General features: G+C 33.0%; 1 protein-coding gene across 6 annotated transcripts in view; it reads left to right on the top strand.

Moving 5' to 3' along the window:
• The window catches only part of Ano3 (anoctamin 3), a 400,060-nt gene that overhangs the window by 341,210 nt on the left and 31,283 nt on the right, over window positions 1-27,567 (top strand). For all 6 annotated transcript variants that reach the window (XM_078046318.1, XM_078046317.1, XM_078046316.1 and 3 more), the window contains 4 exons: window positions 10,536-10,618; window positions 11,032-11,172; window positions 11,974-12,138; window positions 21,846-21,882. In XM_078046318.1, coding sequence (XP_077902444.1) covers window positions 10,536-10,618; window positions 11,032-11,172; window positions 11,974-12,138; window positions 21,846-21,882 — 426 coding nt within the window. The remainder of the gene's footprint in view (window positions 1-10,535; window positions 10,619-11,031; window positions 11,173-11,973; window positions 12,139-21,845; window positions 21,883-27,567) is intronic.

Here is a 27,567-nt window from a genome sequence, read left to right as displayed (position 1 = left end):
ACAAAACCTATCTCATTGCAGTCATAATTAATAGTATTGGTAAATACCTGAAGGTATTGAACAACAAACAAAATCTTCATAGATATCTTAAAGTGATGTGTTTATAATAAAATATTAGAGCATAAATTTATTATTTATTAATATTTGAAAAGAATTATATTGACTTATTGATTTAATAACTTTTTTAAAGTAAGATACTAGTGGTCAAAAGAAATCTTAAAACTTTTTAACTTACTTTTTATTGTTGTTCAGAAGATATGTCAAGATGATCAGTACAAATCTTATGAATGTAAATGTATTACAGATAATACTCTAAGGCATAAATAGAATGAAAATAGATTTAAAGATAAAATGAAACGATTAAAATGTGCAATTGAATAGAAGAGTTTATTGAAATTATCTTAAAGGATTATAATAAAGTATAAAAGATCAGTGTAAAATTATATTTTAAATATTCATTTATATAATGCACTGGAAATTGTGTTCTTTGCAACCATTTAAAAATATATGAAAATAAAATGTCAATGAAATTATTAAAATGTACAAGAGGATAAATAGTTTCACACATTTATTTTGGGAATCATAAATTTTTGAGACAACTGATATACTGTATCTATTAAATTCAGAATCCCAAATCAGATATTTTCAATAATTTCTGAATAATACTTAGTAATGCTTACAGACATTCATAGATTCAATATATTTTATGGAGTATTTTTTTCCATACTATTTAGGATCTAAAACAAGTTCCTACTGTGCCTTTGTATCTGCCCTTCAATTCTAGTAAAGAAAACAAAATAGTATGGGTTGCTGAAATGTGTCAGAAACATTTAAAAAGTAACCATTGCTTTCATCAGGGTGTTCCTTCTTGGTCACAGACTACACCTGTTATTAAAATGGCTTGTGGCATAAGTGGTCCTATGGATTCTTAATTTGTTGTCAGAACTCTAGGGCTCCTTCGCTCAATGGGTTCCCCAAACTCATGAGTACCATGACAGTCAGGAGCTTGAGAGGACAAACTCAGGCCACCAGGTTAGAGTTTCCTTGTTGGATCCTGGTTTTCTACTTACAGGTTTTATAACCATGGTATAGTACCATCACATTTTCAAGACTGTTGTCTCATTTGCAAAATAGGGAGATTAATTCTTACCTTCTAGCTGTTTGTGAGAAGTCAATGAATTAGGAAAAAGTAGTTCCAAATTGTTTGACATTTAGTAGCCAAACTCAATTAGACCCAATTAATAGTAGATATTACAAATTTTTAATATGGTAAAAGTTGAATCTTAATGTCAAAATTAATAAAAGTTGGGTGAAACCCTGCTAAGCATACAATCACTTGTATAGGATCATTTTCAATCTATCTCTTGGCATACTAGCTGCTCAATACATATCCATTGAATGAAAAAAAAATTAGTGAATTTTTCATTTTCAATTAATTCTTTTTTCCTGACTACAGACTTTCCATGACCACATTTTAAAACTACAGCCTCTTTTCCTTTTCCTTTGTTTTTTGTTATTATTATTGTTGTTGTTGTTGTTCTGGCTGATCTGCTCCTTGCCTATTTCTGCCATTACATTTTCTGCCATCTATCATACCCTGTATCTTATTATGTTTTTAAGTTATCTATTCCTATACTAGAAAGTTGGCCCATGAAAACAGACATTTTTGTTTGCATTTTTCTTTGCTTTATACAGAGAGCTAGGCTAAGATCAGGCACATAGTAATGCTCACTAAATATATAAATTCATGAATAATTGAGTGAATTATGTATAAGTAAATAAATACATTTAACAATAGTAATAGCAAAAATGAGTGAATATACTATACTTAAAACATCTGTAAGCTTACTTTTTTATTCTATCTGGAATATTCTTCCTATTTTTGGCTCATTCAAATCTGAAATCTGATTTTTTTTTCACTTAAAAATATTCTTTGGATTGTATTTATGTGAGTGTATATGTGTTTGTGGTACTGGGAATTGAACCTAGGGTATTAAACATGACAGGCTGGTGCTCTGACATTGAGATACAGTGATCATATTTGAATGTATATGTAGATCTTTGAGCCATTTCTTTTACATTAGGGATGGGAGTTTGTTCACAAAAGAGTTGATCTTTACAAGGGATATGTTTATCTTCGTTCATGTGAGAATGTAGAGGACATGAACACAATTGTCGATAAAGAGCTAGATGTGGATCGGGAGAATCTTTTCTTTTGATTGCTTCCTTTTTCATGATGAAGTAGACAGCAAAATTATCAACCAAGAGCAATAGGAATGTAGGTGCTGGATGTTAAAATAAAGAAGAGAGACTAGGTTAGCTTGGCAACTTCAAGCATCCACTCATATTTAATAATCATTAATTTACAATAAATCAAGTCACTCAGCATACCTGTGTTATAATCCAGCTATACTAATGTGCATGAGCGTAGATAGATGGTAAATGGAGTTTGGGGTTTAACCATGGTTGTGTTCAAACCAAGGGCTTATGTTGGACTGGGACAAGAGCTAGCAAGTTGAGAATATCTGCACAAAGTTAGAATGATGATTGACAGTCTACATAAAGAAAAAAGTGAGGGCAAGAGGAAGGACAGTGAACTTATGACTGGATTGATGGATTTAAAATGTGAATTGAGAGATTGTTGGAATTGGGATTTATAGGAAGTGAACTAGAAAGATTGAGATGATAAGTAAAATTTATGGATAACTTTCTATCCTTCATATAAGTCTGCTGGGGGAGTACATGAGTGGAGTAAAGTATGAAATCAACTTTGAAGATAGAGATCAAAGAACTGAGAATCCAGGATACTGGAAACATTATCTCTGTATATTATAATTTTCTAAGAACTATTTTGGGTGACAAGTTGATAAGAGTTATAATAAGACAAGAGTTGGAAAATATTCAGAGAGCTGAGTGAGTTCCTCAGGGAGTAGGAGGGCTGCCATGAGGAGAGGTAGTAGGAAGTATGAATCAATAATGCAAGATTCCAATCTGTGCATCTCTGAAGAAGGAGATAAATGGTCTTAAAGCAGAGAGGAGAACAAATTCACCTCCTCATCTTCAGTACCTATTGTCTTGGGTAACAAATAGCCATTCCTTGAGGGTATTGAATGGAAAGTAGGATTTCAGATTAGTCCCAGATTTCAATTAGAGCAAGATGGTAAGAGGAAGTGAACGACTTGGCTGTTGACCAAGTAAAATGGCATAGTGAGAGTGTCTTAAGAGTTGAGGAGGAGTAGGTGATCATCACAAAAGCAATCCCCATTCTCTTAAGGTATGAGGATCTAATCCCATGGGTAGAGGGATGATCTGGAAACTGTGGACTACTTGAGGTAACTGTGAACAGGGATAAAAGGCACCATGATATTGTCCTGATGGGGCCATTTGTGGTAGGTGAGAAAACTGTATGTGTTGAATATGGGGATTGGGGGTCTTGCTAATGTGGAAAATTCTGGGCTGTCTCTAGCTACCTGCTGAGAAAATAGTTTTAAGGTAGAGACTTCTATTCCTAGCACTCAAACACCTCTTCAATCTGTAAGGACAGCCTGTTGGGAAGTGATATTGCTCTCCTTAACAAAAATGTGACATTCTCTTGTGTGCAGGTACCACAGTTGATGCATTTCTCTGTAATGGAATATGCTATTACACAAATTGTCTTCCTTTAAACCCCTAATTTCATTATAGAGTCCAATCTTCTCGAGTAACTTTTGCCTAATTTATCAATTTAACTATTTTTATACGAACTTAATTGATTAAGTGAAGTTCCAACCAGGCATACATTTAAAAATGGAGCAAAACTAGAAGATTTGATAACATTATAACTTACTTTGCCACCTTTAGGGCCAGATTCAAGTGGTTTATTAATTCTTTCTTGAACAAAAATCAAGGCAGATAATTAGAAAATCCTGGCGTATCGTGTGCATTTCATTTATAAAAGTTGTAATCACTTATTAACATTCCCAGTAACAGCAGCTCACAGAGTTTACTGGACAAATGTTCTCACCACTGAGCCATAATCAGAGCGAAGAGAATAAGCTGCCTGGAAGAGAGGTATACGCTCTGAAGAAGAATCTTGATTTGTTTCATGGCCCAAAAGGAGAAGGAAAAGGAAACTTATTCATGACCTGAAGGATTTTGAAATCAAGTTCACTGGCAGCAACTAACAATGCCTATGCTTTTCTCCTCCATTGAAAGGAAAGTAAGAACCTTTAACACTTTGTAGACAGCAGTGAAAACCCATGTTGTTGAAGGAAGCTGAGCGTTCTAGAAATTCTGAGCCACAAAAAAATACATATATTCATGTGCTAATTCAGAACAGAATTCTTAAAGAATGACACCAGGGTTATTGTGAATCTCTCCCCTTGAAAAGCACTTTCACCTACTAATGCAGTCATGTGAATCCCAGTGACCTGGGGTACAGAGTTGAGCTCATCCTTGAGGAAGGTTCATTATGCTTTTTTGAGCTTTGTTATCATTACCAGTAAAATAGCAATAACAGTTCTTGTATATGGAAGTGTTGCAAAGATTTAATGAGTTAACATGTAGAATATGTAGCAGGGTGGCAGGCCCCTATGTTTTTAAAGCATTAAAGCTATTTTTGGAAAGAGGATATTCAACTTTGGAGGTCTTTCATAAGAAAAAGAATGCAAAAATACAAATACTAAATTAGGCACAAAAGTAAAAAAATGAAAGTGAGGTACAAGGGCAAGTACCTCAGTCACAGATCTCTGGAGAATGAGATGAAAAGATCCCTTGAGCCCAAGAGTTTAAGATTAGTGTGGGAGATAAGGAGACCCATTTCAAAACCAGAAAAGGAACAGAAAAAGGAGTCACCCACCACCAATGCTCCAAAATCACATACAAAAATGCAAAATATTGAAAAGTAACAGTATTTTAATCAACTAACTGCTTGATAAATTTCTGCAGTGCTTTTGACCTGTGTTTCCTGCTTCTTAAAATTACCTCTTCATAATGTTTTGAAAAATGCATTAAAGAGAAATTATAAAAGAAATTCAGTCTTTCTTTCTAGCTTGTTTAATTCAAAGTTAATTTTTGTTATTGATAGTTTATGAAAAGTTTATTTCAACTTCATAACGTATTATTGTTAATATAGTACATTTTTAAGATTGTTGTGATTTGGGAAAATTTCTAAGGTCTTTCATAGATGAGTTAAAATTTTTGAAATTTCCCATAGATTAAAGATCTGTATATTTCAAATCTTATTTATCTGCCATTATCAGTCTTAGACACCATAGAGTATGAGCAAATCTTCTGAGATTATTAGTGTATGAACTAGAAGGAGTTTCCTCAGAACCTGTTTTTAATTTAGATGGTAAACAAGACTTGAACAAGTTCTGAAAGTGCCTGTGAATCATCTAAATATGCTTTACTAAACTCAGACCAAATTTATCCCTGATGCAATATTCCATCAGTCAGCTGTCAAAAAGTGTCAGGTCCACTTTACCTCCCAATGCTGGAGAAAGCCAAAGGTTCTGTCTATGTTCTACATGGAGCTTCTAGACTCATTAACATTGTAAATATGAACAAAGCTATATTATTTGAAAAAAATGGCATTTGCTTTAATTTTGGACCAAGACACCCAAAGATGTACAGTATTCATATGCTGTGGAAATGAAGAGTTTTTCTACAAAGTTTTCCATGTATAACAACTAGCAGCATTTAAAAAAAATTGGTTATTAAGGTGTGGACTGAGCATGACCAGAGCACTTAGAATTTGTCCCTCACTTCATTTTTCCAGTACCCCTCAGAGGATAGATTATGATTCTCATTTTAAGTTATAGAAAACAGAAATTTATCATTGTTTATTTATCCAAATCAAAAAGTAATCAAAAAACATAATAAAAAATACATACCCCCCCCCACACACACATATACATATACACATGCACCTTTACAACATGGAACATTTCTAATGAAATCCATGTTTTTTATTCATTACCATACTACGATCGTTTCTCAGTGCATAGTGTTTTGAGGTTCATCTATTATTTTATTAAGAAGGTAAATTTTATGGTTTATTATAAAAGTGAAGTTAGTAACATTTTTATAGTGATTGGCTTTCATCTATGTTGTCCAAAATGATCTCATAGAGATTAGACCAGTTTCAGAGTGATGTTCATAGATTGAAAGGCACATAATTAACAAAGTTTAAGGCCCTGCCGTCTGCAATCAGAATAGACTTCAATACTGGAGCCATGTTCTGGAGGCCATAAACTATTCTGTAAAGGTAATTATTCCTGATGAAGATTCCTGTGGATGATAGCCAGCCAATAAGAAGGATAAGATTTGAAAGTCCTCAGTTACAGCCTCATTTTTCCCTCTATTTTCCCTTATACCTGACCATACCTCTGAATAACAATAAAGTATAAAGTCCTAAATATTCTTTTCAAGAAAAATACCTTGATGGAAACACTAAAAATTTTAACAGTAGCTGTTGTTATTGGTGGGACATTTTTTAAAGATATTTTACTCCTCTTTACATGTTTAATTAGCTTAGCATCTATTAATTGAAACCCCAGTATATTTCAAGCACTGGAATTCAGAAGTGGAAAAGGCAAAGTTCCTGGATTTCAGAAGTGGAAAAGGCAAAGTGCTTGGTCTAGTGATTTTTGCTGGTGTTACATTTATAAGAAAAAGTTCAATAGAATATTTAAAAGTTTGTCAAGTACGAAAATGACAAAATGAAAAGGCCTGAAAAAAATCAACCTTGCAATTGAAAATATTAATTTTGAAAAAAGGCTTAGAAGTTTTTATTTGTGTAGATACCTCTAATATTTTAGCAACTAAATCAAAATAGCAACTAAATAGAAATCCCTATTTCTATTTGATCAAATGCTCCTGGAATGTCTACTTAATATACAAGTGGCAATCTATATTGAATGACATGAAGAGTTAGCTTTAGAGGGACTCTGCATCAAACTTAAGGGTCTAATGTGGTCAAGATTGTGTTGAGAGTTTCCCCTCTCTCTCTCTCTCTCTCTCTCTCTCTCTCTCTCTCTCTGACATGGGATCTTACGTTGCCCAGGCTGGTTTCTCTAATTCATGAGCTCAAGAGCTCAAGCAATTCTCCTATCTCAGCCTCTCTGGTGCTGAGCAGGTACCTGCCATTGCACCCAGCTAGAGTTCTTCTGTTTTAACATAATGAAATGTTGTTTATGTGTACCTTCTTATTTTTACATAAGTTTTCTATGATGAAAAGCTGCTTCCATTTGATTTCAGGAAATTGGTGAACATTTCTAGTATTCAGGGTTCAAATGCTGACTTCACTATGTTTTTTTTTATTTAATGTTAGAGAAGGAGAAAGAGGGAAGGAAAATTGGAAGTAAAGTTAGAGAGAGATTTTGTATCGTTAGACCAAGACGAAATTCAATAAGACCAGCAGGTCTAGACTAACCAGTTCCTGGTCTGACTCTGTGACAAGTAGAGTTGAGAACAATTCTTCAAAGTCTGCCCCTTCACACATATTTATATGCTTCTTATATCTGTACTCATGCACAGAACTCCATTAATTGTACTTCCATAAGATGTTAACAACAACAACAACAAAATAGTAGTGTTCCCTCAACATGGAAATTTAAAATGTTCCATATTCTTACTTTTCTGCTAAATGTAAAACCTGTTTATCAAGGTTTCTATTTCTACCTCATGCAATAGTACATTATGCTTGAGGATGTTACTGAAAATAAATCTGAGGAATGAAGGAGAGTCTTTAGTAGCACTTGGGAGTAATCCAAATTGGCAAGCACAGAGCTGTTCTCTGAGTCACTGTTGTTTCAGCTGAGCCTTCTTTTGAGAAGACTGAAGGGCTCTATCTATTCTGATGAAAACAATACTTGGAAGTTATTTTTGTCCTCCATTTAAGGATATATTTAACTTCATTTGTATTTGAAATTGACCCTTTTTCTCTCCCTTTTCTCAATACATCCACTTAGAAATGTAGCAAAGTTGTTTTAAAACACAATAAATATTTTCCCAAATAAAATTGAACTCGATCACTCAATACATTAAACAAATAAGAAAGGGACTTTTTAGGTGAAAGACTCCTTTTCTCACCTTATCTCCAGTGAACTTCCAGGGAGCATAATTTGAAAACCTGGAATAATGGAAGGAGTATGAGAGTTTAAGACCACAGTCGATGGACTCTCTCCAATTACTAAATTCAGCTTAATAAAAAATTACTTACATATTTATTTGTGCCAAACAGCAAAAATCATATTTTTTTTAAAAGTACTTAAGGAACTTACCTTCAAGTGTAGGAAAAGTCAGGTATTAGAATAAGTATAACCAACAGTGCAACTGTAATAAAGTGCTGTGGACGCTTTGACAGTTTCCACATCCCCAGCCCTCTAATTAATTTCTAAGAGTGAGAATATTCATTCACTTCAGATTTTAACTAAGTAAGCCATGAATGAAATGAATATATCTCAAACTGACATAAACTAGTTCAATATAATGTTCAAAGACAACGCCCTTCAGTCTGAGAAAGATTCCATGTATCTTTCAAATGTTATTACCTTCATTTATAATCATGCCAAACACAAGATAACATTTGTCTTCCCTAGTTTTTGTGTCAGATGCCTCTAGTTCAAGTATATGCTGGAAAGATACATTAAGAAGACAATAGGCAACACACTGAAACCTTAAGACTTGACTTGTATTAGTGATCCATGTTCTCCCTATATTAAAATTTATATGTCCTGTGTTTATAATCATTGTATTTTCTTATTTATTTAAAACTGTGGAGTTTTTCTCCCTTTGATTATCCTCTATGGCTTTTCCTCTGCTTACTTCCTCTATATCCCACTTCCCTCTTGATTCCTAGATCCTTTCATTGGTAACAGTGACTGCAGACTACCATTTTAAAATGGTCTTGCTGTCAATGGAATTTACCGGGTTTTTGTTGTTATTGTTGTTGTTGTTTTGTTTTTTGTTTTTGTTTTTTTTCCATATGTACTCTTCTACAACTTTACAGAAAATTAGTAGATGGCAGAGTATAAGAGTAATCTTTGTAAAGTTAGCTTACATTGTAAGAATTATAATGAAGGAAGGACCACAGTGCAAACAGGAACATAACCTCAAGAGGTTGACAAAGATCTTTATGGTAGGTATGAAACAGAGGGAGGGAAGGGAGGAGGGAGAGAAAGACTGAGATTAAAGACTGCATCAACCAGGCATTGTGTGTGCAGAATAACTAGCAAGTTTCACCCCTAGGTCTGCCATTTATTGATCATATTATCTTGGGCACAAATGATTAAGCACCTTTGTTTCCAAAATCCAAGTAATAACACTATGTGACATATTTCCTTGGAACTGTTTTGAGAGTGACAATTAAAATTGTGAGAAAGGGTTTTGTAAATCTTAAAGTGAGATAAAATGTAAGGTAAGGCAACTATGAACATTGTATTTTTTCTAATCAATATTGGTATTGATTTTCAATTATAAAGAAAAAAAGAAAGAGAACCTCACAATCATCTCTCCATGGCCTTCCTTTCTGTTGAATTCAAGAGGAGAATGAAAGTAAACAGAGAGGAAGACCTTGCTTTGCTCTATTAACTTCCTGAAATCTTTTCCCCCAAACACATTTGTTTCTCTTTGCACTGTAATTCTTCCTTCATTTAACTTTTATTATGATTCAAATTAACTTCATGAAGATAACATCCCTCCCCACATTAAATACTAAGACCTCTGATATTAGAGTCCCTTTACCAAAATAAGAAAACAGCAAATCGGTAGACGCATGAATGAACAATACCATAGATGTTTAAGAACATGTATGTGAGTTCTTAGTTCTATTTACCAGAAAGAAAACAATCTTTCTCTTAGCTGTTTGTGCAGAATATTTAGATGATAGTTCAAGCATACTATTTTCATTGAAGCCCTTTCAGTCCATGCATAGTTCACCAAGAATATTCAACAAAGATGGTTTTCTTTTGCTCTTTTGCTTCTTCTCCTATCACCAACATGACTTTGCTCCTTTCCTGTCTTTCTCCCACACCCTTCTTTTCTGGGATCCTGAACAAATAGCATCTGGTCTTTGTTTTCATACCTGGAGAAGGCTTTGAGTCTTCTGAATAATTTTGAATGAGCATGTGCAGGTCAAAAAGAACAATAATAGTTATCTTTTTAAATATTGACCTTCTTTCATAGCATTTTGATGAATTGTGTTAAGACTTCTGCTCAATTTCAGTGATAGAAATCACCATCCCCCTACCCTACTACCCCCATAGGAAGGCATGGAGTGATATATATATATATATATATATATATATATATATATATATATATATATATATATATATATATATATATATGGAAAGAGAGAGAGAGAGAGAGAGAGAGAGAGAGAGAGAGAGAGAAAAGAGGGTGAAGAAAACAGAAATTTCAATATTGCTTTCATAATAGTTAATTTTATTAATTTAACAATTTGAAAATGCTTCATCTGAAGAACAAAAGAATGTCTCATGGTTTGGGTACAGGATTATTATTACTATTGTCATCATTTTTTTATTTTATAGCCACAGTCTTCCTGGAATTTTGGAAAAGGAGAAGAAGTGTATTGACCTATGCTTGGGACCTTATTGAATGGGAAGAAGAAGAGGTGAGATGTTAGGAAACCAGGAGATAAGGAAACTGGTGTATCACAGGCTGCTGAGAACTACCCAAAGCCCAGACCTCCAGGCTAGGAGCAGCTGCACACCATTAGATCTTCCCTCAATGTTTTTTACTAACAAGATCTCTAACTTCATGAAGATAACAGAGGTCAATAATGAAGTATGTGTTTTTTAAACTACTGCTATGATGTTTCCTTAAATTGCATTAGTGGAGAATTATACTAATTAAAATATAGCTTAGAGTTTATTTGGAAAGTAATTGGCATCCTATTTTTAGTAAGTTGCATAGTTGTGAAGACATTGTAAAAATAGGTAAAATCTAGAAGTTTTCTATTGATTCTTAGAGGAAAAATTTTAATTTATGGTTTTGATGCTGAAATAACTTTAGTTTCTCTTGTAGGAAACACTTCGCCCCCAGTTTGAAGCCAAGTATTACAAGATGGAAGTAATAAATCCCATCACAGGAAAACCTGAGCCACATCAGCCTTCATCAGACAAAATTAGCCGTCTTCTCGTGTCTGTCTCGGGGATATTCTTCATGGTAGAGTACAACCATTGCTATTAGAATGTTGTGGGATTCCAGGTTTTAAAATACACAATGTAACCCCAACTCATTTTATGACCCTGAGAGTACAAAAGAAACCTTGTCCTTTTCAATATTAGGTAATTCTTTCAATTAAAATAGAAATCACAGCTGGTAATAGCATTTTATAAGGGAAAATTTTGCACTTCTTTAAATAAAACTCTCATTGAAAGAAGCATACATAAGTTAAAATAAAATAAAAATATCCAAGTTGCAATTAATCGCATATCCTGTATTAAAACTGAGCATTCCATTTGAAAGAAAAGTTGGACAGAATCTGCCCATTAGTATGATAAATTTATACTTAGAACACCTTAAACATTTCTTGTGTCTTTTTGTTTTTGATGTTTTATTTGTTTTACCTTATTCTATTTTATGTTATCTGAACCCAAGACTGTACACATGATAAGCATGCACTCTACCACTGACCTACACTCCCATTTCCTATTTGTGTATTTTAAATGGCAAATAAAATTGTATGTATTTGTTGTGAACAGCTTGATGTCCTGAAGTATGTATGCATTGTGAAATGGTTGCATTATCTAATTAAAATAAGCATTACCTCTCAGATTTATCATGTTTAAGTTTAAATCTTATACTGTTCTGACTCTAATGTAGTTCACTTGGTTAAGAGAGAAAATTTAATCCTTGTATTCTTTCTTAGAAAGTCTAACACCTTCAACTCTTAGAGACAATGTTTGCTTCTGATTTGTTAATAATGTGAAACATTGGTGTCTTCTCTCATTTCCCACATTGCAGATTTCTCTGGTGATCACTGCTGTGTTTGCTGTTGTGGTGTACCGCCTGGTGGTCATGGAACGGTTCGCATCATTCAAGTGGAATTTCATCAAACAACACTGGCAGTTTGCGACATCTGCTGCTGCTGTCTGTATCAATTTCATAATCATCATGTTGCTGAATCTTGTGAGTGTTTACAGTCATACAGTCATATTTTTCCATGGGTGAATAGGGGATGAGCAGGGAAAAGGACTCTTACCTTTGTACTAGGGATATATGTACATTTCATCCATATGTTTTAAAGAATAGATTTTTTTAAAAAAAGAAAATTGATGCTAGTTGTATTGCCTTCCCTGCCTTTTGAGTTCATAATCTAGATTTATAATAACTTCTATTCATTAAATATATAAGTGCTAGAAATAGTGCTATGTGATTTTCAACAAATAAGGGATTGTATGAATTAGAAAAACACTCAAATAAGCTCAATCTCATAGAATTTGTTGGAAAGACATAGGAAAATCTGTTTGAAAGTGCAGTCTTGTTTCCAAGGCCCCAGGTGAAATGGAAAATAATCAGACAGCTATTCCATTTTTCTTTCTCTGGATCAAAAGCAATCTTCCTCTTTCTCTCTTCCTCTTGTCTCCCTGATCCTCTCTCTTTTCCCCGTCCCCACTTCACAATACTTCTTTATGAACATTTGATGAACATTTTCCCTCTTTTGTCAGGAGGATAAAGCTCTCTACCTATCTGTGACCTCTCTTTCTGTCATTCTGTTGTGCTGTGACATTGTTATGCCTTGGTTTTCTTTGGCTCTAAATATGTGAACATTTTGTCAGGTTAGGTGCTGATTTCTCAAGGAGAGCATCTTTTTGGTTCAACACCACATGCATTTCTTGACTCATAAACCAAATGTCTATGACTAAGAAGTGATATTATGCCTGTGCCTACCTGTTCAACAAAGTCTGTGAATAAAGCCAATTGTCTTTGAAAACAGGTGGCACTAACTGGCACATCCATAATAATATCTTTATTTTAGCTCTTCCATAAATTCCACAAGGTTGATATTCTCTCCATTATGTAGATGAAGAAACTGTGATTTAGAGAACTTGAAAAAACTTGTTGCAAATCGTATATAGTAAGTGTTGATGCTAGAATATGTACATCATGAGATAATTTATAAAGGTAGCATAAATAATGATACTATTTACAGGTAATATGTATTATTTCCAGATGTGATAATGCTTATGTTATATATTTTACCAGGAGGAGGATTTGCTGTTTAAATTTTAGAAAGTTAATAAAAGGCCTTAGGGAAAATGAATACTCATTGTGATAAAAGTATAAATTTTAATGCCATGACAATACTTAACATCTTTCACTTAATCAGCTTTCTTCAGTTTTGATTTAATTTGTAGAAGAAGAATCTAATTTATAATATCTCCAAACAAGACACAAAATAATTTATGACTTTGTGTCATAGATTGAAGGGTACAGGAAATATTGAAAAAGTATAACACCAGATAGTTTATAGTTGCCCAAATTAATCTAGAATTTAGGCAAAAATATTATATTTCTTGAACAACATTATAATAACTTGAATTTTAAAAATATATCTGACAAAGTTGGTATCAAAGATTAAACTAAAGAGCACTTATAGCCAAATAGATAATATTTGCAATTACAAATCAAAATACTAGTAGGCTTTTTCTCTGAAATATAAGATTTTATATGATTTTTTTACTGTAGTATATTATATTTACCATATATTTTGAATTTTCTTGGTTTTCTAAAATCAATATATTCTTTTTAAAACTAATAAAACACAAATCTTTGATAATAACTTCTGTTAGTCTCTTTTAAAGAGACCCTTAACCATATAATCTAAAGCTCATGTAGAGGGTACTAATGTCATATTATTATTTAAAATAGCAAAAAAAGAAAAAAGAAAAGGGAAAGAGACTTAGTAGCTGGTCAAGGGTAAGATAATGGTAATTCAGATCCATATAATATATAACCTATTCAAATTCTATCTTAATATTATTTAAGTACATGAAATAAAGTTCCACAAGAAGGAGACAGAATTTTACATAATTCTAATTTTCTAGAATACACACACACACACACACACACACACACACATACTTGGATTTTGAAACTGAAAAGAATGATAATCAAAAGTTTACGGTATTATCTCTCAGTAATGGATAATATGTAACACATGCTTTTGATTTAATATATCTGTTTTTGAACATGCACATATTTCTCTCTCTATGGAGTTACTGATTTACAAACAGGTGTCAATTTGGCTTTCAAAACATTCTATCATAAATTAAATGTGCTCCTTTTTTTTGTACTTTCTATGTGAATCACTCCTAAAACCACAGCCACATAGACTGGATCACTTTCACCACTTAAACACTTATGGTGGCTGAGCAACCTCCCCGCACACACTCTCAGATCCTCTGCTCCTCATTTGTGCTCCCCTCTCCCTGTCTCTCTCAAGCCTGTCCAGGCTTTCATCAGTCAGGACAGTGGCTCCTCAACCTGGTTTCCTGATGAAAAGCAGTGGACTTTGTATGCAAATGAAGCTGCCTGACCCAGGTGAACCAGGGTGTCCCATGGAACATCTATAAGCTTTAATTTCTTGATCTTTCAAACAAAGGAGATAAAAACTAACACATAAGGATGTTGAAAGATTAAATGTGTCCTCTTCTAGTGCACAGAAGAAGCTAACAAGTAAATTTCTTTCTCTATATTTGTTTCTTGATAGTATTTTAGATTTTATTTTCTTTAATAATTATTTTTATTTCTGTTCCTTTATTACACAATACAAGCATTTTATTTGTTTTCCCATTTTTTCTCATCTTTATATAATACACAGAATTTGAATATTAATTTCCTGTTAGTTCCAAATGTGGTAATGATGATGATCTTTTTTTTCTTTAGTCTTTCTAAATCTCCAGCCTACATCTGCATTCATTGATATTTATTTTTTGTTCCTTTTTCTTTAATCTATTACCCCTTCATAAATATTTAAGTACTCAAAGGTGTCTTTGGAGAGAAAGAGAATATATACTGTGCTCTATTGTGTCTTTGCCAAATGTGTCTGACAACATAAGAAAAAAAGTTAATTCATGCAGAAGTCATACCAAAAAAAAAAAATCTAACAATTTTCAGTTGTAATAGTTATGTTATATCCTCTTTAAAATCTATTATCTTTATCCGTTCTCTGAATTCTAAAATCAATACCTTGCTATTGTAAAAGAGTATTAAAGTATAAACATTTAAAATATTAAGTGGAAGTCACCTTCCTCAATCTATCATGCTCCCCACCAACATTATTACCATAAAATAATTTTACCCATTGCAGGTAATCGGTATTAATGGTTTTATGTCTCTTTATTCCCCCACTTCACCTCCCATCAATTATTATAGCTTTAGAAATAGTACCCTATGTTCCTTTGTTTTTTGGTAATTTGTTCCAAAGACCTACTGATCTTCAAAAACATTTTGAGTAAATTAATGAACTGACAATGAGAAGTATGTCATTGAAAAGGAAAACGAAGAGGCCAAATGTGTTCATTTTTTTTTCTTGGTAAGTTAAGCATGTCATCTCTGGAACGGACACTCCAGGTCTTTGTTCAATCCTTTGTTCCCACCTAGTGAAATCACCATCATCTCAGTTGAGCTGAAGAACTATGATCAGAGTCTGTCTTTGAATGAGATGAAAGCTTGACCCTCAAATATTTTTTTTCACAAAAGTTCTTTCTCTTATCACTGATAGTATAAAAATTAAAATGTGGCGAAAGTTTCCACTCGTGTACCAGAATCTAGTTTTATATTTTTCTAGTTGCTTTTTAATCACCAGTTTCTTAAAGTCTGACTGTTCTATCCCCTGTCCCTATCATAGCTAACATCCCCTAACTAGAACCAGTATTTTCTGTCTGACATATGGTTTTCTCTCTCTCATAAGGTTCAGATTCAACGTGTTCTAAGTTTATATGTTTGATGAGGCTTCTGGTATTTTTTTTTCCTTCCAAAGCTCTTAGCATTTTATAGAAAACAGAGATTGGACTCAGTAGATTGAACTTCTATTTGTACAAATAAGACCTCTGAAGGCAGGTGAGGGTGTTGTCATTTGAGTCACAAAAAAAACATTATTATTTTTTTTTTTTTGAGATTCTCAAAATCCCACAAGCTCCATGTAAACAACACAGCCCATATACCTTCTTACCTTTCTTTAATGCTAGAAAACAAGCATGCAGGGTTCCTGGAGAAGTAAGAACTTTGTTTTTCTAAATGTTTATTTCTGCTTATTGGCCCTTTAGGAATAATTATCCAGGGATTGATAGAAATGGGACAGATTATAAATGTTTCTCATTTGCCCTTGCAACTAACTAAGGAAGAGATTTTAAAATGGATTTAGTATAAAAGCAATGAATGTGCAGCCAACTTAACCAATGTGAAAAAAAAAGTTATTTCTTGAGATTTAATCAGCATCAAATAATAATGCTCTTTGAATTTACACATTTTCTTTCTCCTCAGGATGTTAGTGAACTTCACAAATTATTAAATAGCCCTTCTGTTTCACCTGAATACAGAGGATTACTTAAGAACTTAGTTAAATAAGGATAGATTAAAATGCCAAATATGATACCACTAACATGTTCATCCAGAAAATCAGATGCTACTTCTCTTTATCTTATTTTCAGGCCAAAGTCAATATATGGCTACTTAAAAATATGCTCTTAGTTTCTTAATAACTTGAATTCAGGAGTCCTGTTTTATTATTTCCCCAGTTGAAGAATTTGGCCTTAGTCAATATATTCTATTACTCCAATGTGCTTTTCAACTAGTATCCATATGATTTAAGTTATGAAATTCTAAGTATGGCCAATAATTCATATCAGTCAATTTTTTTCTTTAAACTAGGTACTCTTAAGGTATAATACCTGTAGCCAGAAACCTTACTCTTTATTTTGTGCATTTCTTTTAACTCTTTCATCAGATTAGTGACTGACTGTTGTGAATTCTGCTGGGGAAACATTGCAGTTACCTGCTGATCATTCTTATTCCCACTTCCTTAGTTCAGTTACTTGTCATGTTTTGCTTGGACAGTCACAGCAGTCTTCTAATTAGTTAGTTTTCCTGTCTCTATTCTAAATTCTTCCTATCTCTCTGGTGCACCACGATGGAACTATCTAAATTGCAATTTTGATCATTTTATTTTGTTCTTTCCTTAGACTGTTTTAAGTTTCCCAATTCCTCTGATGTAAATATAAATTAATTTCCCCTTTCCCTCCATTATTTCAAGCCAGTTTTCCTCTCTTCTCTGAATTTCTCTCCTTTCCTCTCTTTTTTACCCTGCACTCCAGCCTACAGAATCACTTTTGCCTGTCCTGTAGCACTTTGGTACTTCACACCATGTCTCTTGAATCTTCTGTCTCAAATGTGCATATTTCTTTTGTCTGGAGACTTGTCTTTTCATCTAAGAATCACTTCTTCTATAATTTTATTTCAGTCTCACAGATAGAATTGAATAATCTCATCTTTGTTTTTATTCTCCTCACATAGTTCTTGGACTTGCCAATTCTCCCACCCATCAGATTCTGCTAGTAGAATTAAGCAATCCCTTTGTGAGCATCCCCTTGTTGCAGGGCATATCTTGTCTCCTTTCTCCCATTATCAAAGTGTTCAGCTCATATGAAGAGGGGCTGTCACTTGCTCATTTTTGTGTCCCCAGGTCTTTGTTCATTAATACCTAAAGGCATTTAGAATATCCTCTTTGAATGAATTGAAATATTTTATTCTCCAAATGTCTTAGTATGCTGCATATTACGTGTGCTCAAATTATTTTTTAATAACTGTATTTTTAGTATCTTTCAAGCTTGTTGCACTTATTTTAATTCAAGCTAATAACCAAAGATTATACATTCTTAAATATTTCAAAATAGGTCAATCATGGCACCCCTAAATAAGTATTCAACTGAGGTTAAAGATATATACAATATAATCAAAATTTGATTATAAATCCATTGTATAGATTGTGAAGGTAATTTTAAAAGTGTTTCCCATTCTTGTTATACATCAAATTATCTTGAACACTTTTAAACAAATGAAATGCCTGAGTCCCATTCCAAATTTCCCTTGTGGAAAAACTGTATTTGAAACAAAACATTTAAAAATTATTTCTGATAATTCTGATCTGATCAGCCTCTAAAAGAGCATTAGAGAATCATTGATTTAAGGTAAAGAGGATGATTTTGATGCATAGCCAACATCAGAAACCACATATCCTACAAATAAGTAGCAAATAATTTAACAATAGTTAAAGCTTCAATTTATTATGTTTAACTTTTTTTTTTTTCAAAATATATAACTAAAAATTTTCAGTGATAGAATTTGAAAACCAACTGTTGGTCATTCACAAGTCCATCCTTTGTTTCTTCATTTGCATTCCCATGAAAATACAGTGCTACTTACAGATGCCATGTATAGTATGTTATTATTTCTATCAGGAAATATTTCAAAATCATATTAATAAAAATAAAAAATGTGAAACCACTCTGAAAAGAAGTATTTTTGTTGCTTCACAGTCAAACTGTAATTAACATTGCATCAGCAAGACAGCTCTTTCACATCAGGCTTAATAGGTAATTCCTAAGAAAAATATAGGAACATCTGAGTAGAGGTACTCTAGGATTATGCCAGTTAAACCTTTCCAGCTCCTGAAATGAATGAACTTCTTTTGATGTTCCTCATATCATTTAAAAAATCCATTTGCCATGTAGAGATCACATCATAAGTGCAAAGAAGAAAAATCCCTAACTACATTTGGTTAATATAAGTACCCCATGATGTTTCTAGAGTCTTCCTGATTGTTGATCTGTTTCCTTTTCTGGAGTCCAGAGCATACATTCCTGATTCTTTCAAGGTTCTGATTATGGAAGGCTTCCAAATATACTTAGCTTTTCTTAATACTTGGTTACCACTGATCAGCAATTGTTATGCAAATAGGTTATTATGGAATAGGGTGGATCAAAGGCTTGGAGTGCACATCTTACCCAGGAGAGGAGGCAATGCCAAATGAGTCATTTAATAAGGCTCTTCTAAAAACCTATTTGTTTAGTTTGTTTATGTCTTTTTCTGTGGTTTCTAGAAATACAGAAAGGTAGATAACTGGCAAACAATAGCCTTCTTCAATACTGCAAAGGTCTTCTTGGAGTTTGTTTTCACAGTGGAGGCTGGACAGAAGGGTTCTGACTCAGAGAGCAAAGGAATAAAACAAGTGTAGAACTCCCTGGTATGACCCAGATAACCACCTTGTCCTTTTCCTGACTTTGCTGCTCTTTTCAATTTTGGCATAACACCCTAACAAGCATTGGTGGAAAGCTGATGATTTCTAAGCTTGGAATGAATTCTAAACTTTATACCTTGGCCACCTATGCCCTTATAAAATGTTCCTTTCTCAGAAAGGACTCATCGCAACTATTTTTTTTTTTTCTTATTGCTGCCACTCCTAGTTTCTAACTTTCTAGTCCCTCATAAGACAAATAAGTCCATGTCAGTCTTTGGGCATTTGCACTACTGTTTCTGTATCTTAAAGGTGCTTGCTCCACATTCTTGCTTGGCTCCCTCCCTTGCTTCATTCCTCTGCTCACTGAGCCCTCTTGAAAAGCAATTGTGTATGGTTTTCTATTTGTCTCTGCCCACTGGAGTCTAACTTCCATGGAAGTAGAGACTGCTTCTACTGGTTCACTGTTGTTTGGTTACACAAACACTACCTGACCATTAAAAGTTTCTAATGAATATTTTAACCTAGTTAACATATACAAATAATATTTGACCTAATTAAAATATATGAATAAAAATACTCTGCTTATAAATGTATTAGTGGGTTATTTTTAGAATTATAGTTTCTCCAATATGGTATTGTGTGTGTGTGTGTGTGTGTGTGTGTGTGTGTGTGTTTGAGAGAGAGAGAGAGAGAGAGAGAGAGAGAGAGAGAGAGTAATGTGTAGGTTCCAGAAAAGTTTTCCCTAAAACCCTGATTCTCTCCTCTCCCAGATTTCCATTCCATTTCACATACTCATACACATGCTCTTACAACTCGCCCTGGCAAAATGATTGCTACCATATACTATACAGTTCATGTATTTAAAACAGGATTTCTTTCTGCACTTTGAAGTTCTGAAGTTAACAATCACTAGCATGGGTTGATTGTACAGCCCATCCATCCTGATGGTACCAATCATCCATAGCATTAGAACCTTGGATGATGCAGGTTCTCAAGTGCCCCAGAAAGCTTACCAGCAGCAGTACAGCATCTTTTGTCATTTTACAACATTCCTCCAAAGGTATTGTAACTTTCTGAATATTCTTCCAGTTACATTTATTTTGATCCAAGTTTGTAGACTTCTGTGTGTTAAGTATTTAGACAAGAATCTTGAACTGTTACAAGGCATAACATAGATGTTACAAGGTAGCCATGATATCAGATCTTAATTATACTTGCTTAGCAGTGCTCTATCAGGCCAGATGCCTGACATTCTAAATCTGTTTCCTGTTCTGTAAAATGAAACTTATTTTATCTATTTAATAAAATTATTGTAAAGGAATAGCAATGTATGTAAAGCACTGTTTGGCTCATGTGAAATACTCTACATTGCAGTTTCAGATGAAATTAGGTTTCAACCCCTGTGAGAGCAGTCAACTCAGTGCTAGAGGCACAACAGCTACTCAAGTACTATATGTCACTTGATGAAGTCCCTCCTGCTTAACTCCTGAAATTGTCCCCAAATTTGAAAATGATAGTGTATGGGTGTAGTAATAAATACATACATTATGGGAAAGTATGAGAATATTGTAGTCTGAAATCTTTCTGTCTCAAGATGTTTATGTCTTAGAAAGAAATAGATTTGAATCATAACTAAGATGAAACATAGTAGTTCAGCTGAGAGAACTCTCTGGAATGTCAACAGCTCTTAAAATGTTCAAGTCCTTATCATTTTTCAGGGGGCTGTATTAAACTACTCACATGTTAGGCAAGTGCTCCCCCCACTGAGCTGTAACCCCAGTTCCAGATCAATAACTTTTAATTTTACATGCCAACATCTTATTGGACTAACCTAAATAGTAATTAATTGAATCTTGTGGTTATGTAGTAATATTCAAATGTTTACACATATGCCTACAAACATATATCTGCCTTATACCTGAAACAAATATAATTTTCCTATGATATTTACTTAAAATATTATAAAGTATGTGTCTTTAATTAAGTCTATTAAACTGGTCAGAGTGCAAGGGAAGGAAAAAGATGGCAGATGATGAAAAATGTTATCAGAAAAATCTGTTGTTCATGATGTGACTAACAGCTTGAACACATTCATCTTAGATTCTGTTATCAATAACCTAAAAAACTATTTTTCTTTAGAAATGAAAACTTGCAAACTGTTTTTGTCATGGTTTGGAATATTGTTTATCAATAATAATAGAAAGAAACTTTCGCTTTCAACCTTCCAATATGGCAAAAAAGGCTCTATAATTTGAAGATCAAATCTCTGCTTAGCCATTAACAATCTTTTGCTTACATATTTTCTTGTTTAAAATTAAGATAAATATAGGCAAGAGAAAAGACTCACTGTTGCAGATAATAAGTGTGTTTCTGTGTTAATGTACACATGAATATGTATTTTCATACACATTTATATTATATCTATTTGGGGTATGTTTATGCAAAGCACTACATATCATGCATTAATAAATATTTATACTTAATTTAAATGTAAGCATTTTGTTGAACACACTTTAAATGTTTCCTTAAAAAATGCAGATACCAGGCTTCACAAAAAGAAGAGACTAATATTTTCTACTTGTTCTCTCTACTGTAGGCTTATGAAAAAGTTGCTTACCTCCTCACTAATTTAGGTAAGTCCATGTTTCTTAATTCACTTGTTAGTAAGAAAATAACATGATCAAATGGGTCTATAATTACCTTATATATTTTAGCATTTTAAATATCTTCAGTTATATGATTATTTACCAATAAAAATGAGAGGTAGTACAAGAAGGTGAAGTACATTAAAGAAAAATAGAGAGGCAATGCATGAAGTTACAATATATCCTAACTAGAAATTAGCAAGCCCTGTTCTTATTACTTGATGTTTGTTCTCCAGCTGTACCATTCTTTCGGTTTTCTACCAATATTTATTTTTATATATAATATTCTATATATTATTAATTATCAAATATATAATATTCTCATGATAAAAATATTATGCATATTATACATATTTTATTTATCATCAGAATATTATATATCTACACATATATGACTTTAAAGGTAAAACAATATGAAAATATTTATTTAAAAAATCACTTCTTTGTTACATTAGCCATTCCTATCTTTTAATACCCTAAGAAATGCTTTTAAATATTTTATCAGTTTTCTCTGTTACTTCCCATATATTTCTAAAGATATGCTTTTAGTGCCACTATTGGACTTTTATCATTGAAGAACTTATTATTTCCTTCTCATTATGAAAGTACTAATTATAAATCCTTGCTGTTCTTAATGATACTTGCAGTGCCCCATTCCCTATATCTCCTATACATAACCTAATACATACAAACTGCTATTTCTTCTCCTTCCAAAGTAGTTATATCTGCATATTTAGCTAAACTGATGTTCACATCAATTATGTCTGTATGACTATTTTTATATTAAGACATGATATATGTTATAATTCTGTTTTAGCATCACTGTTTATTTTTTCATTAAAATGGACTATTTTGATTGAACTTTCTGCATATATTCGTTTATTTATCCCACACTTTTTTCCAAGACACTAAATTTCCTCTGAATATATTCCAACATATCATTTGTTCTATGCACTTGATTTTCTTGTTAGGTTATTCTTTCAAGTCTTCCATAGACTTCAATCCAGGTGGGTTACATTCTAGGCTTGTGGCTACCTGAAACTAGACTCATTCTCACCAGCACCGTGGGAACGCCTGTCACTGTTCTTTCTAAGTTGCTTATTACTTCCAGAATACCATGCCCTTCTCTTTCTTGGATCAGTTCTTTATGTTGCTTCCTACAAATAAATTTCTTAAAGCTTTGTATCTTTAAAACATCTTTGTTCTATCTTAAAATTTGATTTTTTATTTTCCTGGAATTCTAAGTGGGAACTAAAATCCTTTAGATTTTTTTAATAATCTTTTTAGTTTTTTAATAAAAATCTTACACTAACTTAGATTTTTAATAAACTTTTTTTTACTATTTTCTAAACTCCAGTGTCATTTTTGAGAACTCTCCTACCATGTTGATACCCATTCTTTCGACTGTAATCTATTTTGATTTTTTATGCATTTATTCTCTAAAATAATTTTGGATCTTTTCCTGTCTTGAGATTTCAGAGTGATTTACTTTGATAAGAGTCTTTTATTTTCTACTTGCAGGATACTTTTAGTGCTCCAACAATGTGGGTATCTGTGTGTCCACCAGGAAGCATGTATTGAGATGGAGTTAGTAATGAAATAATTTTATAACTCCTGAGAAAGGTACAATGAAAAGAAGCAAGACTAAGCAGGGAAAGCCTCAGACATAAATGCAAACTGATGCTATTAACTAACCCAAGGGGAAGTTGTAGGTAGTGGGCACATTTGCAGAGCTGCCATAAGATAGCCTAGAAACCCAGAAACTTGGCTTCTCTTTTTTATACATTTTTTGTTCCATAATTTTCATCCTCCTTTTGTCTTTTCCTGGAATTCGTTTTATTCACATGTTTCTCACCATATCCTGTTACTTTTTTATTATTTTTTGATTGGGAGGGGGGCTTCTTCAAGGTAATTTCAATTTTGTCTTCCCCTGAATGTTTTATATCTACTCATATTTTGCATTCTAGAGCAGTTTCCTATTCTTTGAGTGTCTTTTTTCTATATCATCTAATTATTGCTTCACAGATGCTATGTCTTAATTAGACAACAGAATGTTCAAAATGTGGGCTCTGGAGTGAGATTGCATGGAGTGAAGCCTCCTTTATAACTTACTCTAAATACAACAACAATATTGTTTTCCTCTTGGTGCCACATATTGCTTTTTACATATGGGAATTGTGTTTACTATAAATGCCACATAGTGTCATTTTTAATTGATGTTTATAAAACATTTCTAAGAGTGTCTGACATGAAGTCAGTACTAGAAAAAAAAATCTAGCCATTAACCTCTATTTTCTATTTGAGGATATTTGTGAAAGGGCTCTTTACAAGTCTGTCTTTCTTTGCTTTTTTTTTGTTGTTGTTGTTGTTGTTGTTGTTCCCTATGTAGTTTCTGTGTGTTCCTCTTATCACTTTGTTTCAGATTCTCTCTTAAGTGTAAAATACTTTTCTCAAATGCCAGATAAACTGACTCCCCACCCTTTCTATAAAATAGGAACTAGAAAGCATAGAGGGGATTCTCTATGTGGGGGTTTTCACCAGTGCTGCAGGGGAGACAAGACTCCAGCCACTTTGTGGCACATCCCAAGTGTTGGATTGTAGATAGTTTCTCTTGGTTTGCTCAGTTTCCCTTCACAGCATATTGCCATCACCTGCTGGATTCCCAGGGTGTTGGCTTGCTACCACTCCTGTCAGAATTCAGACTTCCATGTGAAGGCCCCTTCTGCAATGCCACCTTATCCTACCTTTATTCATTTTTTCTGTTTTGGGGAACTTTTGCCTCCAATTCTAGGTCTTTTTATGATTTCATCAGCAGACATCAGCTTTCCTCTGTAGTCTTCCCCATACCTCTACTATTTATTTTATCCTTAGTCTTTGGTTTTCATGCTTACTGATGTACTGAAGTTAGGTACTGTCTATTTCCTTTCTGGCTTTTCTCATCTCTGTCTTCTGCATTGTTCTGCTCTCTATTTGTTCTTGTATTTTAATACCTTTTTGAAGGCATAATGATTTGCTGGGGGGGGGGATTAAGAAGGGGAAGATATAAAATATACATATGACCAACGGAAACTCTTTAAGGAATTTCTTTACTCCTCTCCCTCATCCAAAAAAAAAAAAAAAAAAACCAAACAAGCAAGCAAGCAAGCAAACAAACAAACAAAAAAACAACAATGGAAATCCTGGAATTGAACTTGTGTTCATTTGGGAGAGAAATGTGTTTATTTCACAACTTGATGGAAAGTGATCTCCTCCACTCCTCCTTCTTTTCTTAATTTTTTTCATCAGTTTCTGTATTAGTAAAATTTTTAGTTGGTCACCTGACCCATAAAGTATGTTCAGTTAATGGGAGTAATCTCTGTTTCATCGTTCCTTAAATTCTCAGCTGAATTTTCTTCAGCTGGGTAATGAAATACTCAAACTAAATTGACTTGCTTTTAAGTGCTTTTAAACTACTTTATGCCCATAATAGAAGCAAATCTAATAAGAATGATTTGGTGGAATCATAATAGTAGGAAGCAGAACAGTTATTCATGTTATTATATAACAGAAGTGTCACAATTTTCCTTTTTTCTAAATTCCACATCTATATGCCAGTGATGACTTAGTGTCTATGAAATTATAATTATTAGTTAATAATCAGTGAACTATGTTAATTTAAAATAATGAAAATTTTTGATATTTTCTTTAAATAATACAATCTAACTGTACATGTGTGTGTGTACATATTCTATTCTAGCTTGTTAAATAGAAATTAGATTTTGCTCTTCAATGAGACCATAAAGTGTTATTAAATTTTTAAAAATTTATCCTTTGATTTTTCGCCAAATATTTTATTTTTAAAAGCCACAAAAAAAGCAAAGCTCCAAGTCACATTTTTTAAAAATATTTTTTAGTTGTTGATGAACCTTTATTTTATTTACTTATTTATATGTGGTGCTGGGAATTGAACCTAGTGCCTCACACACACAAGACAAGTTAAGCTATGATTCCAGCCCCCAAGTCACTTTTTTTTTAATATGAAAATAAATATCTGTTATTTTCTCTACAGTGATATATTGTTCACTTATTTTTTTGTGGTTGATTAGAATTTTATGAAGATGCTTGTTAGGTGTTACAAACAATGAGTTACATGTAATAATGAATTGTCTACATTTAAGATAAATCCATATTCCTAGGAATAAATTAAACCAATTGATGAAAGAGTTTTGACTTTGTGAAATAGCAGTCAAAAGTACCCCCACAGTGGCACAAACACATAGTAACTTCTTCTTGGACACACTAACAAAATAAAAGGTTATTTTTTTAGACCTTATAAAAAATAAGAGCTTAATTTGTGACTAGGTAATGATGTTGAATAACTAGCTAATCATCAATAACTAGGTTTATTGGAGAAACTGTAAGAGATATTTTGGCCAGAAAACATATTACCCTAGAAAACAACAACAACAACATTTTCAAAGTTCAGAATTTTTTTCTCCTAAAAGTTAAAAGCCAATTCAAAGGAGGTCATGATTTGCTCTAAGTATAGAGGATATACTGCTTTCTTACTTGAAGTATAGACCCAAGATTCAACTCAAAACACATCATTGCAGTAAACACCATTATCTCAGTTACTACAGCATAACAAATCAGTAGAATTTGGTACTTGAGAATAATTGCATGATTTTTTCATGATTCTGCAACCTAAGCTAGCCTGATAGGTAGTTTTCCTTTTCCATGTGGTACTGTGTCTGAAATGTCCAAGATGGCCTCTTCAGTCCATCCCTCACACCTCACGTAGAATTAGAGACCTTTGCCTCACCTTTCTTCATGTGCCTCCACATGGCTAGCTTGGGTTTTTTTCTTAGCACTATAATGATACTTCTTACATGAGAACTGACTTCCAGACAAATTTCCTAAACACAATTGCTTATTAACCCTCTGCTTGCATCTAATGTACTAGTCAGATAAACAGCCCTCTGCTTTTTGCATCTCACTAGCCAGAGAAAGTCACATGTCCAAGTTCAAAGTCAAGGTTAAAGGCAATTACACTTGGAGGAGTAATTCATTGAGGGCACTCATATAAAAACCATCAAAGTAGGATCTTTCTAGTATGATGCCTTTATTCTGAGAATGTTGTAATATTGGTCAGAATAGATAAAGCAACTGAATAACACTCAACAAGCCTCTAGTATGATTGTGGTCTTTTCTTATTTCAAATCTCCTTTCTGTGTAAACTTTGCTGGTTCCTCAAATTTCCATCCCACAATGTTCCTATAGCGTGAAACAGAAAAAAAAATTCTTAAGATCTGGCCACAAAATGCATTTTCCTCTGACATTCTCAATTCCTGTTATAACGTTTGGCATGCATATCTTCATTCATAAAATAAATATACAGGGAAGACCTAATATTGTAGGCAAGATAATAGGAAGACAGACCATTGCAATATCTAAATGTATTTTTTAATAAACTTAAATACTCGCTAGTAATTTGATTACATATTTTTCAATTATATTTTAAATTAAAGTGTTTTTTAGCTTTTTACTTGCCTTATTATTTTAGGGTTTGGGTGTTAGAGATTATTATAATTTCATAATTAACAGAAAGATGGCTTAATAACCACCATAAGGCATTTATTATTTCAATTTGTTCTAATTTTCTGCAGAGGACTTATAAATTCTTTTCAAAAGAGT

The sequence above is a fragment of the Ictidomys tridecemlineatus genome, chromosome 4 (assembly GCF_052094955.1).
Source record: "Ictidomys tridecemlineatus isolate mIctTri1 chromosome 4, mIctTri1.hap1, whole genome shotgun sequence".
Taxonomy (NCBI): Eukaryota; Metazoa; Chordata; class Mammalia; order Rodentia; family Sciuridae; genus Ictidomys; species Ictidomys tridecemlineatus.
Note: the sequence above shows the minus strand (reverse complement) of the source record. Positions and strands in the feature narration are given on the sequence as shown.